Genomic DNA, 19012 nt, shown 5'->3' with positions numbered 1-19012 from the left:
AATGTTGTTTTAGAGAATTTGACAGTACGTCCAAGCGGCCTCACAACCGCAAACCATGTGTAACCACGCCTAGGGTGGCACATTTTGGGAAATATTCAGAGGTGGAAACTTTCAGTGGGAATTAATGGAAATGTATGCAAATTAATAATACAATTTAAATGTAATGTTTTTTGCATTGGATATATTTACTATATCAGATGGAGATAGAAACAAACCTTTTACCTTAAGTAGACATAATTGCAAATTATTAAATCCTTCCAATGGAAATAAACAATTTTAGTTGGAGCAACAGTGAAATGGGCAGGGCAGTACAGATATCTTCTCTTACATCTGCAAGCAGAGTCTGAACATCAGACAGGATGTCATTGTCTCCCTCAATCCGTGCAATGGCTACAGCTTTTGTTTTCAGGCTGCTTACCACTCTCTCCCAAAATACATCATCCAGGAGGATCCTCTTGATGGGGCTGTCCATATCGGCAGACTGTGATATGACCATTTCTTGGAGAGACTCTTTCCCCTCCAAGAGACTGTCAAACATGATGACAACATCACCCCAATGGGTGTTGCTGGGCAGCTTCAATGTGGTGCTCTTATTCTTCTCACTTTGCTTGGTGAGGTAGATGGCTGCTATAACTTGATGACCCTTCACATACCTAACTATTTCCTTGGCTCTCTTGTAGAGTGTATCCATTGTTTTCAGCGCCATGATGTCCTTGAGGAGCAGATTCAATGCATGAGCAGCGCAGCCAATGGGTGTGATGTGAGGGTAGGACTCCTCCACTTTAGACCAAGCAGCCTTCATGTTCACAGCGTTGTCTGTCACCAGTGCAAATACCTTCTGTGGTCCAAGGTCATTGATCACTGCCTTCAGCTCATCTGTAATGTAGAGACCGGTGTGTCTGTTGTCCCTTGTGTCTGTGCTCTTGTAGAATACTGGTTGAGGGGTGGAGATMATGTAGTTAATTATTCCTTGCCCACGAACATTCAACAACCCATCAGAGATGATTGCAATACAGTCAGCTTTCTCTATGATTTGCTTGACCTTCACTTGAACTCTGTTGAACTCTGCATCCATCAAATGAGTAGATAAAGCATGTCTGGTTGGAAGGGTGTATGCTGTGTGAAGAACATTCAGAAATCTCTTCAAATACACATTGCCTGTGAGCATCAGAGGGAACCAGTTGCATACACAGCTCGAGCAAGACTTTTATCAGCATTTCTCTGACTACGTTCCTCCATTGAGTCAAAAAAACTTCTGATTCCAGGAGGACCATGAGCTGTTGCTATCGATAAGGTATCTAATTCATAATTTTCACCTCGAATAGAAGTAGAGGGACTTTCGTCAGAGGTTGCTTGTTGTGACCGCTGAGGGAACATTATGCATTTGGCCAGATGATTCTGCATCTTTGTTGCAGTTTTCACATGTGATTTGGCACAGTATTTGCAAATGTACACAGCTTTTCCTTCTACATTAGCTTTAGTGAAATGTCTCCACACATCAGATAGTGCCCGTGGCATTTCCTGTAAAGATGAGGAAAAYAATAGGTACACACCTACACACTTTGCTGTAGGCTACTATTTACTAGTTAACAAAAAATCACGTATGTCATATAAAATATATTCACCCCACCCAGTATTGTAATCAAAACTTACCAGAAAGCATGTYGTCCTTGGCTCAGACAGTGTAGTAGTGTGGGCTCAATAGCATCTCATTAGTGTGCAAGATCTTGAGAATCAGCTGTACATGTGATGGAAGAGATGCAACTGCACATGTGATGGAATAATGCACTGTGCATGCAGAGGGTTGCAATTCCATTGAATTGGAGATAGTTTAACCAAAATATGCCACAAGACCTAGAATTGCCTTATGTGTATCCCATAAAAAAAGGTTCACTGTTAAAAGCTAACTTTCTTGATGAATTTAAGRATAATTCCCCAAATTCCTGGGCTTAACTTCCCATGGAAAAATGTCAGAGAAATGCTGGAAATTTACCAGAAAGTTTCRGACCCTTTGCAACCCTAACCACACCAGCCCAGGACCTCCACATCCGGCTTCTTCACCTGCGRGATTGTCTGAGACCAGCCACCTGAACAGCTGATGTCACTGAGTATTTATTCTGTAATAAAGCCCTTTTGTGGGGAATTGGCTGGGCCTGGCTCCCAAGTGGGTGGGCCTATGCCCTCCCAGGGCTGTGCCCCTGCCCAGTCCTGTGAAATCCATAGAATAGGGTCTAATGAATTTATTACAATTGACTGATTTCCTTATATGAACTGTACTCAGTAAAATCTTTGAAATTGTTGCATGTTGCATTTATATTTTTATTTAGTATATGTATAATAATATGATAAATACAGGTAACTGCCAAAATAAAGGAAACACCAACATAAAGTGTCTTAAGTTAATAGGGCGTTGGGCCACCACGAGCCAGAATAGCTTCAATGCGCCTTGGTATAGATACTACAAGTGTCTACCTCTATTGGAGGGATGTGACACCATTCTTCCACAAGAAATCCCATCATTAGTTTTTTTATTTATGGTGTTGGTGGAAAATACTGTCTCAGGCGCCGCTACAGAATTTCCCATAAGTGTTAAATTGGGTTGAGATCTGGTGACTGAGATGGCAATGGCAAGAGGTTTTACTCTACCCAAAATCTGTCCACGAAATATATATATATATATATTTTATGTAGCTCAATGAGTGTTAAATTTGATCCACAAAAAATGTAATTGCTAATTTGTTACATAAGGCTTATTTGATCGGATAAATGTTTTGTAATGGTTAGGTTGTTTCAAATGCATTTCGGCAACTTTWAAAAAACTACTTCATATCGTAATGGTGCCTGCTGTGATAGATATAGGACTAATCATAGATATTACCAGTTTTAACATGGATATTTCCCATTGAGGGCTTCCACCATTTTAAAGTAGTCAACTGGGTGGGGATTCCTAAGAGTTGGGAGCAATGAGCCAATGAAGAAGAAAATTGAATACTTTAAAATGAAGGCGCTGTCCATGCTGTCACAGACGCTCTAATTGCAAAGATAAAGATTAGTCCTTTATCGAGCTCTATGGGCTGGTGTTCACAAGCAATCTGCCCTCACACTGGCTAGAATGGTCTCCCAACTGATCTCGCCTCTCACCAGACTGTCTTCCATCTTCGAGGACATGCATTAACATTGTTAAAGCGGTCAATCGACTATATTGTCAATATAATAGACCATATTTGATAACCCTAAGCATGATGGGATGTTAATTGCTTAATTAACTCAGGAACCACACCTGTGGAAGCACCTGCTTTCAATATACTTTGTATCCCTCATTTATTCAAGTGTTTACATTATTTTGAAAGTTACCTGTAGATTACATAACACATTGACATGAAAAGACAACACAGTGACACGTCTGAGGTTCAAATTAGACAAGTGAATCACACAATCAATACTTTCTAAAGAGTAACAGTAGGCAGGTTTCCATTGACCCAGGTTTATTCGACAAAAGCAACATCTAAAAAAAAATATTTGTGACGTGTGTAATGGAAACGGTAGATAATGGAGACATTTTTGAAAGATCAAAAAATAAATAATCTGTTAGACGGGTATACTTTTCTTTTGTCAACTTGTTATATTGCGACAAATGGTGGAAAGTGTTTTTGGGATAAATTATGATTACCGAATAGTTTAAAAGTACGCAGGGCACTTGATGTCAACACAACTATGAAGTTCCACTCCACATTTAATTCTAAATCCATTTTTCAACTATAAAAATATTTCTTTGCAGGATCCTCATCCTTACTTTTCAAGGCGGCTGAATTTCTATGCCTTGCATCCAGAAAATCAAGTTTCACCATCCAATTATTTCAGATCTACAGGAGTGCAAGTTTCTAACCCTAACACCCCCTCCGCAATTCTACACTTTTTGCCATGGCACAAAAAAATACTGTTTTATAACTCATCTCATGCTGTTGTTCACATTATGCCATGASGCTGATAGAAAATTTGGCAGTTTTTAAGCAAATTTCTTGCGATATGTTGGCACATGATAATTATTAGAATATGGCAAATATAGGTAAATTCTTGCATTCGATCAATGCTGACTTTTGCGGGCTACCTGAGACATAAAACCGATAGGTGGGAGGGCATACAGGCTGTCTCCAATTCATGGGTGTATAATTTGCCTAAGTGGGTAATAGAAACACTTCAACCACTATTTCTATTCAATACTAGTTTTTTGTTTTGTTGGTGTGACGTTATTACATCCTGCAGTTTTTAAAATCGACACWAGAATGTTCAATGGAAACACACTGTATGCAGCGGGCAATTGTCTAATCTATTTTCTAAGCAAATTTTCTAAATGTCGCCCAATTTTTTTTTTACTGGACAAGATAATGGAAACAGATACTGAGGGGTTCATACTTTACAAAAATACATTTCAGTCCCTTTCTCTCCTAGACAAGACTGTCAGCTGTACGTAAAGCCTTAACACACAAACCAAACTAGTACCAAGGACTTATGGCTCTTCCAACCATGAGATTGGAGCAGCAATAGGTGATAGAGTAATTCTGTGAATGCATACCCCCAAACCCTACAATGCAAGCAGGTTAATTGTATTCACATTTCTATTCGGACCTCTAACAATTGGACTGAATGTGCTGTAGACTGAGAATTATACCTATGAAAGACAGGAGTACAGGCAAAATTGAGAATGCCAAAAGGCTCTGGATCCTCCAGGTCACATTGCTCTGAACATAGACACCAAAATCAGATGAGGTTGTGCTCAGAGGCAGAAGGAGTGGAAAACACATCACCCCACAAAAAACGCATCGGTTGAGTGGGTTGTTGAACAGCTCATGTCCAGACTGTACCACTAGGGCCACAAGTAATGACACATGTAGTGACAAATCTGGGAGACAGAAGAGGCCCAACTTCAACCCGATTGGCTTTGATTTCAGAGGTGAGCTGGGACTGTCTGCAAGGCATCTTCTGTGGTGCGATGAATGTTGACGTTCTGAAAGAGGAACATACAAGTTTTACATCCCTTCGAAGAAGACACCAGGCTGACTAATCAAATCTGTCCATGGTATTTCAAAACAAGGGAGATGTGCTGGGGTTACCAATTAACCTACAAAAGGGGGGCCGTCAATTACCCATCCCTAAATCCCTAATCTAGGAAAAGTAAATTAGTGGAGGGGGGTGGGGCATGTTTTGCAGTATGCTTTGTGGATGAAGAGTGTTACTGCAATGGTAATGGTTACCATCCCTGGCAGACGGACAAGCAATGTTCTACCAACAGGCGTTTGTACAGAGTGATGAATAGGCGTTCGTTCAGAGGAAATTATTTCCAATCCAGCCTTTGCATACGAATAAGGTTGAGGAACAAATGCTATTTATTTGTGTAGCACAGAGGTTTATCAAGACATTTGTAGAACAAAAACATGAGGTTTGATGCATCGATACATAAAATACAGCAGGACTGGTCAAGTAGATTTTATTAGCAGTCAGTAAACAGTGATGTGGAAATTACTCATACSTCATATTCCATATAGAGCAGACCTTCACATTTTTATAAAAAAATATGTTGTTTTCCTCTGGGCCTTCTTCATACATGATTATAAATAAACATTTAATCTTAAGTGATGAAATAAAAAATATATACTAAACTGAATTCAAAAAAGAATTAGTACTAAAAGAATTTAAGACTCAGAGTCCAGGTGCAAAACACTACCTCAAATCAAATAGACATTTGTGCAACAAGCAGACATTTGTGCAATGAAATGAACATCGACAGACACACATTCAACTTTTAAACTAATTAAGACATAGAATCACATCAACAGCCACACATGACAAATGACTGACAAATATTCCAAATACTGAGCTTCCTGAATAGGTATTTTATTAGGATCCCTACTCTTCCATGAGACTAAATTAAAAAGATTATCCTAAAATTAAAATAAACATTTGAAATGAAAATGTGCTCTGGTTTGGAAATACAACATTGATTTGCAAAACCATTAAGAGCATGTCAATTTGGAGAGAAAAATATAATTTCAATAAACAGGCAAAAAAAGGACACCAGACCCTTACTTATAGTAAGGATATTCAAATGAACTGGATTCCAGTTAATTATCATTACTTTAATTGGATACTTCAACTCAATCTGAGTAGAACAATCAGAGTGCTTTTGAAGTGAGGAAGTAGAGGGTATGGAGTAATTACTAACTGCCTGATTGAAGGAGGAAATAAGGAGGCAGGGCCAGCGGGAGGAGTGGAAAGAAGGAGTGTGAGGGATAGAGCGAGTGAGGGACACTATCTCACTGGTGAGCTGGTACTGTTAGCAAAGCCTCCTCTGCCATCCGTGACACCTCTACGTTCTGTTCAGCAATGAAACAAAAAGGTTGCGGTCAAACATCAGGGGAACAAAATAAGATAGAATGGGAGGATGGGTGGGAAAGACATGATGTGATAAAGATGCACAGTACATTATGTAATTACCCAAGTTCATTCTCATAGTTACACTCCCCAAATTCTTCTCTACGTATACAATAAAGAAATGGCATGAGCATGATTCCCAATGGCAGATTTCACCTGATGACATACATTGAATCATAAAGTTCTATCCCACAATCCTCTAACAGGTATATTCAGGTAGAGGGTGTGAAAAAACAATGGACAAAGGTCACTACATGAGTCACTATCACCATCTTCAGTACTGATATCAGTGAACAGGACACATATCTACAATAAAGAATACACTCTAACCCCTACTATTAAATGCTCTTCTGATTGTGAAGCCATGGCAACCGGGACWGTTGAAAAACATTACAGCTGCATTCAAATGCTCCTCAACAACAGGTTACTGAGTTGAGTTATCCGTKAAGCATAGCACTTATCCATCAAATTAGTGTATGTATGCATGTATGTAGATATACCAACCTCTGGTCGTTCTCTGTGAGTGTTCACTGCATCCACATTTAGGTAGATTGACTCCACCTTACAGCCTGAAGACAGAGCCCAGAAAGGTGCATTTTTGCATTATAAACCACTAAATCAAATACTAAAACATTTATGTTATTTTGCAATTGATATTGACATTGACACAGGTGCAGACAGGACTGGGTAGCAGTGGAAGGCCAGTCTTACCATAAGCAACTGGTGTGAGCTTCAGCACGGTGTGCAGTGGGCACTTCAGGTAGGGCAGCTCCTCTGAGAAACAACACACACACACAAGACTAAGAAATCTATTACAAAAGAGATCTACAAAGTGCGAAAAGAAACACCATCACTGTTATCCAGGAGAGACAACCACACTGACCTGCTGTCTTATCAAGGAAGTAGGCCAGCAGGCAGCGCATGACAGCCTGATGACAGATGACCAGGACATGCTCCTGCCTCTCCAGCTCCATGATGACCGGCTCCAACCTCTGCACCAGGTCCTCATAGGACTGAGGGGACAGGGTAACTGTCAGATACACCCATAGACAAACAGACAAACCAAGATACTCACTCAACCAGAAGGGCAGGGTCACAATAGGGTCTCACACACAAAAACCTCAAGGTAAAAATAAATTAAAAACAGCACAGACAAAAACTGCAACAGGAGAAATTATCTTCAGTAATGGGTCTACAGTGGGAAAAACAAGGTAGAACACTTAATCCTAATGTAGGCCCACATAACGATAAGCCATTAGTACTGTAGTAAAGCATCTTAGTCAGACAACGATGCTCTCTCCCACGACTGAGTGGGAGACCACCTCACTAATCACCACCTCCATCTCTCTAAGTGGCAGCAATGGGATGGACTAAAAGTGAGAACACACCACTGCGTGTTCATGCCAACTGAAAAACAGCCTGAGCACAGAGCCTGAGCACAGACAGGGGAGGAAGGGGGCTTTATTTACTACAGCATGGTGCTGAGCTCACGCTGTCTGAGAGGCAGCTTATCCAGGCTGGGCTCATTAGCAAGGTGTACATGGCTATTAGCCACCTGGATGTGGTTTAATGTCCCAGTGCCAAATTAAACTATATTTGGACCGCATGAGCAAAACAGTCACTTAGTTTCTCATCTATTTTGATGCAAATTCCCATTGTGAAGAACTACAGCGGAGCAGAAGCAATTTGTCACACACATTTCTTGGCACACATAAAACACATAAAAGTATCCAGGTTGGTAGAGCCCTTTCATAATACATACAGTTGAAGTCGGAAGTTTACATACACTTAGGTTGGAGTCAAAGCTTGTTTTTCAACCACTCCACAAGTTTCTTGTTAACAAACTATAGTTTTGGCAAGTCAGTTAGAACATCTACTTTGTGCATGACAAGTCATTTTTCCAACAATTGTTTACAGACAGAATATTTCACTGTATCACAATTCCAGTGGGTCAGAAGTTGACTGTGCCTTTAAACAGCTTGGAAAATTCCAGAAAATGATGTCATGGCTTTAGAAGCTACTGATACGCTAATTGACATAATGGGAGTCATTTGGTGGTGTACCTGTGGATGTATTTCAAGGCCTACCTTCAAACTCAGTGCCTCTTTGCTTGACATTATGGGAAAATCAAATGAAATCAGCCAAGACCTCAGAAAAAGAAATTGTAGACCTCCACAAGTCTGGTTCATCCTTGGGAGCAATTTCCAAACGCATGAAAGTACCACGTTCATCTATACAAACAATAGTACGCAAGTATAAACACCATGGGACCACGCAGCCGTCATACCGCTCAGGAAGAAGACGCGTTCTGTCTCCTAGAGATGACATCAGACAGGAAGTTAAAGCTTGGTCACAAATGGGTCTTCCAAATAGACAATGACCCCAAGCATACTTCCAAAGTTGTGGCAAATGGCTTAAGGACAACAAAGTCAAGGTATTGGAGTGGCCATCTCAAAGCCCTGACCTCAATCCTATAGAAAATTTGTGGGCAGAACTGAAAAAGCATGTGCGAGCAAGGAGGCCTAWAAACCTGACTCAGTTACACCAGCTCGGTCAGGAGGAATGGGCCAAAATTCACCCAACTTATTGTGGGAAGCTTGTGGAAGGCTACSRGAAACGTTTGACCCAAGTTAAACAATTGAAAGGCAATGCTACCAAATTGAGTGTATGTAAACTTCTGACCCACTGGGAATGTGATGAAAGAAATAAAAGCTGAAATAAATCATTCTACTATTATTCTGACATTTCACATTCTTAAAATAAAGTGGTYAACCTAACTGACCTAAGACAGGGAATTTTTACTAGGATTAAATGTCAGGAATTGTGAAAAACTGAGTTTAAATGTATTTGGCTAAGGTGTATGTAAACTTCCGATGTGATTAAATGAGGCATTAGAGAATGCTCTCCTCTCACTCACCTCTCCCTTGGGGTAACGGTAGCGGTATTTGTCCTGGTCCCTCATTGCAAACTCCAGAGGGTAGTGCTGCTGGATCTCCTCATACATCATCTCCTCACACACACCCTGAGGATAGCACAGAACACAGCACTTCAGATATACAAACTGTATGGGGTGTGGTTGAGGATCACCGACAGTCACACAGGTGACATTACGGAGTCGAGTTCTCACCGCGTCTATCTCGTTGAGAGCCTTCCACTGCTCGTATGGTACAGACACAGCCTCAGCTGTCTGGATGGTCCTCTTCATCTGGCTGGTCCACACCTTCAGATCACTGATCTCCTGAGACTGGATGAACTGGTGCAGATACTTGGCAAACTGCCCAGGGAACAATCAACACGAAAGAGAGAAAAAAAACCATCCTCAAAATATGGAAACCTATTAAATACTGAAGAAACGAAAAGTAGAACTTGTAAGGTAGAGATGGAATCTAAGGATAGAGTTAGCCGTACCTCCTTGCCCCTGGATGAGAGCCCAGAGTCTCCTCCAATGCAGCCCTTGACGTTGAGGTCACTCTCTCCATGGCGACACAGGTAGATGGAGCGTGGCGTGATGTGGATGTTCATGAGGTAGTAGACAATCCTGCTCTGGATATGGTCCTGGACCTGGTTCACCAGGTACCTCCGGCCCACATCCATGATCTTAATGTAGGACAGATGCCTGGGAGATACATGTCATAGAGCTTTAGGAATCCCTTACTTTATACAAGAGAGAAACCTCGTAGATACAACATGCATTGAAACCAGCTTTAAAATMATTCCCAGATTAAAAGGACAAMCAACATGTCATTGACTGTTGTAATAGTAATTAATCAAATAATGTCCCATTTGATTTACTGTGGATATGGACTGATATGTAATAAACGTGATAGTGTTTTCCTGCACGTACAGACAGGTGATTTACCTTGTGGGAAGGGAAACAGGAGTTAACCATGTATGATTAACATATTTACTTAAAGCGGCAATATGTAACTTCTTGGGCGACTTGACCAAATTCACATAGAAATAGGAGTTATAGATCTGTCAATTCAGATTAAGAGAAAGTCTAAGAAGCAGTAGATTGATTCCATGTGCGCCATTTCTATGCTTCCAGTTCTTAAGTTTCTTTTTTGAGTCTTTTACTTTCTGTTTGGACACCAGCTTAAAATAAAATATATTTGGTTATAGAAAATATATTTCACAGCAGTTTAGATGCTACAATGACTCTACACTATACTTGCTTATTTTGTCACAAACTGAAATTAGGCAACCTATTAGAATTTTTGCAACCAGGAAATGCCGGAGCGATCTTTAAGTATACGGAATAAAAATATAAAATGCAACATGTAAAGTGTTGGTCACATGTTTCATGAGCTGAAATAAAATATCCCAGAAATGTTTCATATGCACAAAGAGATCAAATTTTGTGCACAAATTTGTTTAAATTCCTGTCAGTGAGCATTACTTCCTTGTCAAGATAATCCATCCATCTGACAGGTGTGGCATATCAAGAAGCTGATTAAATAGCATGATCATTTGACAGGTTGACCTTGTACCGGGGACAATAAAAGGCACCTACACTAATGTGCAGATTTGTTACACAACACAATGCCACAGAAGTTGAGGGAGCGTGAATTTGGCATGCTGACTGTAGGAATGRCCAACAGAGCTGTTGCCAGAAAATMGAATGTTAATTTCTCTACCATATGCCACCTCCAACATTGTTTTAGAGAATTTGGCAGTATGTCCAATCTTCACCTACGGGATTGTCTGGGGAGGGGGGGGTCTGAGAAGTATTTGTCTGTAATAACACCCTTTTGTGGGGYAAAACTAATTCTGATTAGTTGGGCCTGACTCCCCAGTGGGTGGGCCTAAGCCCTTACAGGCCCACCCATGCCTGCGCCCCTGCCCAGTCAAGAGAAATTCATAGATTAGGGCCTAATTTATTTATTTCAATTGACTGATTTCCTTCTATGAACTGTAACTCAGTAAAATCTTTGAAATTGTTGCATTTATATTTTTGTTCAGTATAGTTCTGTTGTAACGAAGTACTGATGTTCTATTGACCCGTTTAACAGACAGTATAAAATGTCTGCCAGCCTTGAAGACTGAATGTATCTATGACACTGTGTGATTCTGTCGCAGCTTATGTTCTGACTTCCTACAAGCCTCTTGGGCTGGTGTTTACAGAACATTCGGTGCTATGTGACTAATATACAAGGGKCCGTTAGACATTTTCTTTGCTTCTGCTCTGGTGGTGTCCTCGCAGAATTCTTGTAATGAACCAGATTCCTTTTGATGGGATTTATCAACAACTGCACTACTTTTTTTTCTCCACCTGGAAATTSCCGTTACAACTGTAAAAACAACCACTTGCTAATCAAAGAGGAGAGAACTCTTTGCTTATCAGTGAGATAAGTTGCTCACCTGTCCAGAACCTCATCCAGGGTCTCATAGGAGTTCTCATAACACTTGATCCTCTTCTTGAAGTCCTCCATAGCCTCCTCTGTGTTGCAGTTGGTGTAATCAGGGCTGCCCAGCTTCACTTGCTGAGCAGAGAAAGAGACGGGGGAGATATAAGACTCGTTGGCTCTCTCCAAAGAGTTACKTACAGGAACTGTGGAAGAGCACTCACCACAATGTTCTCTGCAATGACTTCAGGGTCTTCACAAACAGACTCTACAAAGAACACCTAGGAGAAAAGATAAGATCGTAAACCCCCAGGATAGGAAAGACATCTAAGTCCCAGTTGTCATCTATATTTTTCGCGGCAGTCTATTTGCTGCCACAAACCAATMCTGACAGAAAGACCACACCCAACGAGCTGTATAGGGCCAAATAAAGAAAATGCACATCCAGAGGCAGTACACCTAGTGGCCAGTGATTTTGATGCAGGAAACTCTAGATCACCTTTACTCCATGCATACAAAGCTCTCCCTCCATTTGTCAAATCTGATCATAACTCTATCCTGCTGATTCCTGCTTACAAGCAAAAACTCAAACTGGAATTACCAGAAGTGGTCAGATAAAGCAGATCATAAGCTACAGGACTGTTTTGCAAGCACAGACTGGAATATGTTCCGGGATTCATCGGATAACATTTAGGTTCACCTAGAAGCGGTGCTCCTAGTGGCCGGGGACTTTAATGCAGGCGAACTTAAATCAGTTTTACCAAATTTTTACCAGCATGTCAACCAGAGTAAAAAATAAAATTCTACACCACACACAGAGAAACATACAAAGCTCTCCCCCGCACTCCATTTGGCAAATKTGACCATAATTATATCCTCCTGATTCCTGCTTACACGCAAAAACTAAAGCAGGACGTACCAGTGACTTGCTCAATACAGAAGTGGTCAGATGACACGGACGCTACAGGACTATTTTGCTAGCACGCTACAGSACTATTTTGCTAGCACAGATTGGAATATGTCCCGGGATTCATCCAATGGCATTGAGGAGTACACCACTTTAGTCATTGGCTTCATCAATAAGTGCATCAACGAAGTTGTCCTCACAGTGACTGTACGTACATATCCCAACCAGAAGCAATGGATTACAGGCAACATCCGCATTGAGCTAAAGGCTAGAGCTGCCACTTTAAAGGAGCGGGAGACTAACCCAGAAGCTTATAAGAAATCCCGCTATGCTCTCGGATGAACAATCCAACAGGCAAAGCGTCAATACAGGCTTAAGATTGAATCCTACGACACCGGCTCTGACGCTCGTCGGATGTGGCAGGGCTTGAAATCTATTACGGACCACAAAAGGGAAACCCAGACGCAAGCTTCCCAGTGACGCGAGACTACCAGACGAGCTAAATGCCTTTTATGCTCGCTTCGAGGCAAGCAACACTGACGCATGCACGAGAGCACCAGCTGTTCTGGATGACTGTGATAACGCACTCAGTAGCCGATGTGAACAAAACCTTTAAACAGGTCAACATTCAAAGTCGCTGGGCCAGACGGATTACGAGGATGTGTACTCAAAGCATGCGCGGACCAACTGTCAAGTGTCTTCAATGACATTTTCAACCTCCCCCTGACCGAGTCTGTAATACCTACATGTTTCAAGCAGACCACCATAGTCCATGTGCCCAAGGAAGTGAAGGTAACCTGCTTAAATGATGACCTGCCTGTGGCACTCACGTTGGTAGCCATGAAGAGCTTTGACAGGCTGGTCATGGCTCACATCAACATCATCCTCCCGGACACCCTAGACCCACTCCAATTCGCATACCACCCCAACAGATCCACAGATGACGCAATCTCAATCGCACTCCAKACTGCCCTTCCTCGTGGACTACAGGAAAAGGCGTACTGAACAGCCCCCCATTAACATCGACGGGGCTGTAGTGGTGCGGGTCGAGAGTTTCAAGTACCTTGGTGTCCACATCACCAAACAAACTATCATGGTCCAAACATACCAAGACAGTCGTGAAGAGGGTTAGACAAAACCTTTTCCCCCTCAGGAGACTGAAAAGATTTGGCATGGGTCCCCAGATCCTCAAAATGTTCTACAGCTGCTCCATCGAGAGCTTCCTGACTAGTCGCATCCCCGCCTGGTATGGCAACTTCTCGGCATCTGACTAAGGCGCTACAAAGGGTAGTGCGAACGGCCCAGTACGTCACTGGGGCCAAGCTTCCTGCCATCCAGGACCTATAATAATAGGCGGTGTCAGAGGAAAGCCCATAAAATTGTCAGAGACTCCAGTCACAGACTGTTTTCTCTGCTACCGCACAGCAAGKGGTACCGGAGCGCCAAGTCTAGAACCAAAAAGGCTCCTCAACAGCTTCCACCCCCAAGCCATAAGAAGGCTGAACAATTAATAAAATCACCACCGGACAATTTACATTGACACCCCCCCCCCTTTTCTACACTGCTGCTACTCGCCGTTTATTATCTATGCATAGTCACTTCACCCCTACCTACAGTTGAAGTCGGAAGTTTACATACACTTAGGTTGGAGTCATTAAAGCTCGTTTTTCATCCACTCAACAAATTTCTTGTTTACAAAACGATGGTTTTTGCAAGTCGGTTAGGACATCTACTTTGTGCAAGACACAAGTCATTTCCAACAATTGTTTACAGATTATTTCACTATCACAATTCCAGTGGTCAGAAGTTTACGTACACTAAGTTGACTGCCTTTAAACAGCTCGGAAAATTCCAGAAAATGAAGTCATGGTGTAAGAAGCTTCTAGTAGGCTAATTGACATAATTTGAGTCAATTGGAGGTGTACCTGTGGATGTATTCAAGTCCTACCGTCAAACTCAGTGCCTCTTTGCTTGACATCATGGGAAAATCAAAAGAAATCAGCCAAGACCTCAAAAAAAAAAGTTGTAGACCTCCACAAGTCTGTTCATCCTTGGGATCAATTCCCAAATGCCTGAAGGTACCACATCATCTGTACAAATAATAGTACGCAAGTATAAAACCATGGAAAAGCAGCCGTCATACCGCTCAGGAAGGAGACGCGTTCCGTCTCCTACAGATGAACGTATTTTGGTGAGAAAAGTGCAAATCAATCCCAGACAAACAGCAACGGAACTTGTGAAGATGCTGGAGGAAACAGGTACAAAAGTATCTATATCCACAGTAAAACGAGTCCTATTCGACATGACCTGAAAGGGAGCTCAGCAAGGAAGAAGCCACTGCTCCAAAACCGCCATAAGCCAGACTACGGTTTGCAACTGCACATGGGTACAAAGTTTGTACTTTTTGGAGAAATGTGCTCTGGTCTGATGAAACAAAATAGAACTGTTTGGCCATCATGACCATTATGTTAGAGGGGAAAAGGGGAAGGATTGCAAGCCGAAGACACCATCCCAACCGTGAAGCACGGGGTGGCAGCATCATGTTGTGGGGTGGCTTTGCTGCAGGAGGGACTGGTGCACTTCACAAAATAGATGGCATCATGAGGGGAAATGTGGATATATTGAAGCAACATCTCAATACATCAGTCAGGAAGTTAAAGCTTGGTTGCAAATGGGTCTTCCAAATGGACAATGACCCCAAGCATACTTCCAAAGTTGTGGCAAAATAGCTTAAGGACAATAAAGTCAAGGTATTGGAGTGGCCATACAAAGCCCTGACCTCAATCCTATAGAAAATGTGTGGGCAGAACTGAAAAAGCGTGTGCGAGCAAGGAGGCCTACAAACCTAACTCAGTTACAGTTACTCAGGAGGAATGGGCCAAAATTCACCCATCTTAATGTGGGAAGCTTGTGGAAGGCTACCCGAAACATTTGACCCAAGTTAAACAATTTAAATGCAATGCTACCAAATACTAATTGGGTGTARGTAAACTTCTGACCCACTAGGAATGTGATGAAAGAAATAAAAGCTGAAATAAATCATTCTACTATTATTCTGACATTTCACATTCTTAAAATACAGTGGTGATCCTAACTGACCTAAGACAGGGAATTTTTACTAAMATTAAATGTCAAGAATTGTGAAAAACTGAGTTTAAATGCATTTGGCTAAGGTGTATGTAAYCTTCCGACTTCAACTGTACATGTACAAATTACCTCAACTAACCTGTACCCACGCACACTGACTCGGTACCGGTGCCCCCTGTATATAGCCTTGTTATTGTGTTAATAAAATATTTATACTGACGTTAATAAAAATTAACTCTTCTTGAACTGCYCTGTTGGTTAAGGGCTTGTAAGTAAGCATTTCACGATAAGGTCTACACTTGTTGTATTCGGTGCATGTGACAAATACAATTTGATTAGATTTGAGGAGTTTACCACATCAGTCACCCGCTTCATTAATAAGTGCATCGACGGCGTCACCCCCAGTGACCGAACACAGAAATTGGAGACATGGATGCCTAGCCAAAAAACTAGCTKATCTAAAAACTATACTTCGCTATAGTGTTGTTCTTATTGCTTTTGAAGGGAMATTGGATTACGGAACTAAAGAGCTGCTGCTTTCAAGGAGTCGGACAATCCGGACGCTAGTAAGACATCCCACTATGACCTCCGACAAGCCACTAAACAGTCAATATGGCAATACAGAGCTAAGAACAAATCCTACTACGCTGGCTCGGAAGCTCGTCGAAACCCAGCCGCAAGCTGCCCATTGATGAAAGCCTACTAGACGAGCTAAATTCCTTCTATTTCTCACATCGAGGCAAGCAACACTGAACCACGCATGAGAGCACCAGCTGTTTCAGARTGTGATCTTGCTRTTCYTAGCCGATGAGAGTAAGAGCTTTAAACAGGTTAACATACACAAGGCTGCGGGGCCAGACAGATTACCAGGACGCTTACTCAGAGCATGCACTGACCAGCTGGCAAGTGTCTTCACTGACATTTTCAACCTCTCCCTGACCCAGTCTGTAATACCTACATGTTTCAAGCAGACCACCATAGTCCCTGTGCCCAATAACACTAAGATAACCTGTCTTAATGACTATCATCCCGTAGCACTCACATCTGTAGCAATGAAATGCTTTGAAAGGCTGGTCATGGCTCACAGCAACACCATCATCCCAGACACCCTGGACCTACTCCAATTTGCATACCGCCCCAATAGATCCACATATGACGCAATCTTTATTGCACTCCACACTGCCCTCTCCCACCTGGACAAAAGGAACAGAATGCCTTAATACTGTTCATTGACTACAGCTCAGTGTTCAACACCATAGTGCCCTCCAAGCTCATCACTAAGCTTAGGATCCTGGGACTGAACACCTCCCTCTGCAACTGGATCATGGATTTCCTGACGGGCACCCCCAGGTGGTGAGGGTAGGCAACACCACATCCACCACGCTGACCCTCAACACGGAGGCCACTCAGGTGTGCGTGCTCCTGTACTCCCTGTTCACCCACGACTGTGTGTATATAGCCGCGCATGACTCCAACATTGTTGGCTGACGACACAGCGGTGGTTTGCCTGATCACAGACGATGAGACAGCCTATAGGGAGAAGGTCAGTGACCTGGCAGTGTTGTGCCAGGACAACAACCGCTCCCTCAACGTCAGCAAGACAAAGGAGCTGATCAGGGACTACAGGCAACTGAGGGCCGAGTACGCCCCCATCGGCAGGGCTGTAGTGGAGTGGTCGAGAGCYTCAAGATCCTTGGTGTCCACATCACTATGGAATTGTCATGGTCCACACACACACAAACACAGTCGTGAAGAAGGCACAACAATGCCTCTTCCCTCTCAGGAGGTTGAAAAGATTTGGCATGGGCCCTCAGATCCTCAAAAAGGTTCTACAGCTGCACCATTGAGATCATCTTGACTGTCTGCATCACTGCTTGGTATGGAAAACTGCTTGTCACCCAACCACAAAGCGATACAGAGGGTAGTGCATATGGCCCAGTACATTACTGGGGCTGAGCTCCCTGCCATCCAGGCCTTCTATACCAGGTGGTGTCAGAAGGCGGTGCTAAAAATTGCCAAAACCTCCAGCCCTCCAAGTCAGACTGCTCTCTCTGCTACTGCATGGCAAGCAGTACGTCTGGAACCAACAGGACCCTGAACAGCGTTTACCTCGACGCCATAACACTGCTAAATAGTGAGTTAAATAGTTAACCAATAGCAAACTCTTGACTCATCACATACGCTGCTGCTACCGTTTATRTACCCTCTTGCCTAGTCACTTTATCCCTACCTATATGTACATATCTACCTCGTGCCCCTTCACATCGAATCAGCTATATATACACACACACACGGTACCAGTACTGAGTTATCTTTACTCATTGTGTAGTTATTCCTCTTTTCTCTTGGCATTGTTGGGAAGGGCCTGTAAGTAAGCATTTCCCTGTTAATCTACACCTGTTTACAAAGCATGTGGCAAATAAAATMTTATTTGACGTTGACGGGTGGGGTGTTCACCAACAAAACCTATGCATACGCAACCACAAGTCTAAAAACAAAACAGGGTTGGTTCACACTCAAAAGGACTATAGACAACAGTGACCGACTGGCTCGATCTTATGTAGAAACATTTAATAAATGGATAAAAGTAGAGACTCGGATATACAATTTATCATACACTATAGTTGAGGAACAACGGTAAAGTAATTCTGCTTTGAAAGTTGATAAACTTATAACCCCATTTTTGAGAAGTGCCCTTGAACTTTTTGGTACACCTACTTGGGAGCGTTTCTTTGTTCACACCCTCTTAAGCCCCCACACATCTCTTTAAGGATTCACATGGAAGGCCATGTGCTAAACAGAACACGGTAGTGTACTAAACAACCAAAGATTAAGACTTAAGGCTGGTTTATACCACGTCWATCGACATGTCCCTGCAACAACTGTCTACAGACGACATGAACATTGTCGTTATGAAAAAGTATGAATACAAAAAACGACAGGCTGCATGACATTAGCAGCCTGGTGGTCCAAACTAGCATAACTGGTATGTTTTAAAAAAAACAATAAAAATGAAAATTGTATTTATTTTTATTTCACCTTTATTTAACCAGGTAGGATAGTTGAGAACAAGTTCTCATTTGCAACTGTGACCTGGCCAAGATAAAGCATAGCAATTCCACACATACAACACAGAGTTACACATGGAATAAACAAAACATACAGTCAATAATACAGTAGAAAAATAAGTCTATATACAATGTGAGCAAATGAGGTGAGATAAGGGAGGTAAAGGCAAAAAAAA

The 19012-nt window shown here is 42.1% G+C and overlaps 1 protein-coding gene across 4 annotated transcripts in view; it reads right to left on the bottom strand.

The window, feature by feature from the left end:
• Nucleotides 1–4573: 4573 nt before the first annotated feature.
• LOC111969917 (6-phosphofructo-2-kinase/fructose-2,6-bisphosphatase 4) overlaps nt 4574–19012 on the bottom strand; it is a 42947-nt gene continuing 28508 nt past the window's right edge. For 3 of the 4 annotated variants that reach the window (XM_023996301.2, XM_070445568.1, XM_023996299.2), the window contains exons 6-14: nt 11999–12055; nt 11791–11912; nt 9838–10045; nt 9557–9703; nt 9347–9451; nt 7313–7442; nt 7141–7203; nt 6934–6998; nt 5871–6371 (exon numbers count right to left, since the gene is read on the bottom strand). In XM_023996301.2, the coding sequence (XP_023852069.1) occupies nt 6312–6371; nt 6934–6998; nt 7141–7203; nt 7313–7442; nt 9347–9451; nt 9557–9703; nt 9838–10045; nt 11791–11912; nt 11999–12055 (957 nt within the window). In that variant the 3' untranslated portion in view covers nt 5871–6311. Of the gene's footprint in view, nt 5006–5870; nt 6372–6933; nt 6999–7140; nt 7204–7312; nt 7443–9346; nt 9452–9556; nt 9704–9837; nt 10046–11790; nt 11913–11998; nt 12056–19012 lie in introns of those variants that run through there. The other variant, XM_023996300.2, reaches the window with a different exon arrangement.

This window comes from Salvelinus sp. IW2-2015, linkage group LG11, assembly GCF_002910315.2.
Source record: "Salvelinus sp. IW2-2015 linkage group LG11, ASM291031v2, whole genome shotgun sequence".
NCBI classification, from domain to species: domain Eukaryota; kingdom Metazoa; phylum Chordata; class Actinopteri; order Salmoniformes; family Salmonidae; genus Salvelinus; species Salvelinus sp. IW2-2015.
This window is presented reverse-complemented; position numbering and strand designations above follow the sequence as displayed.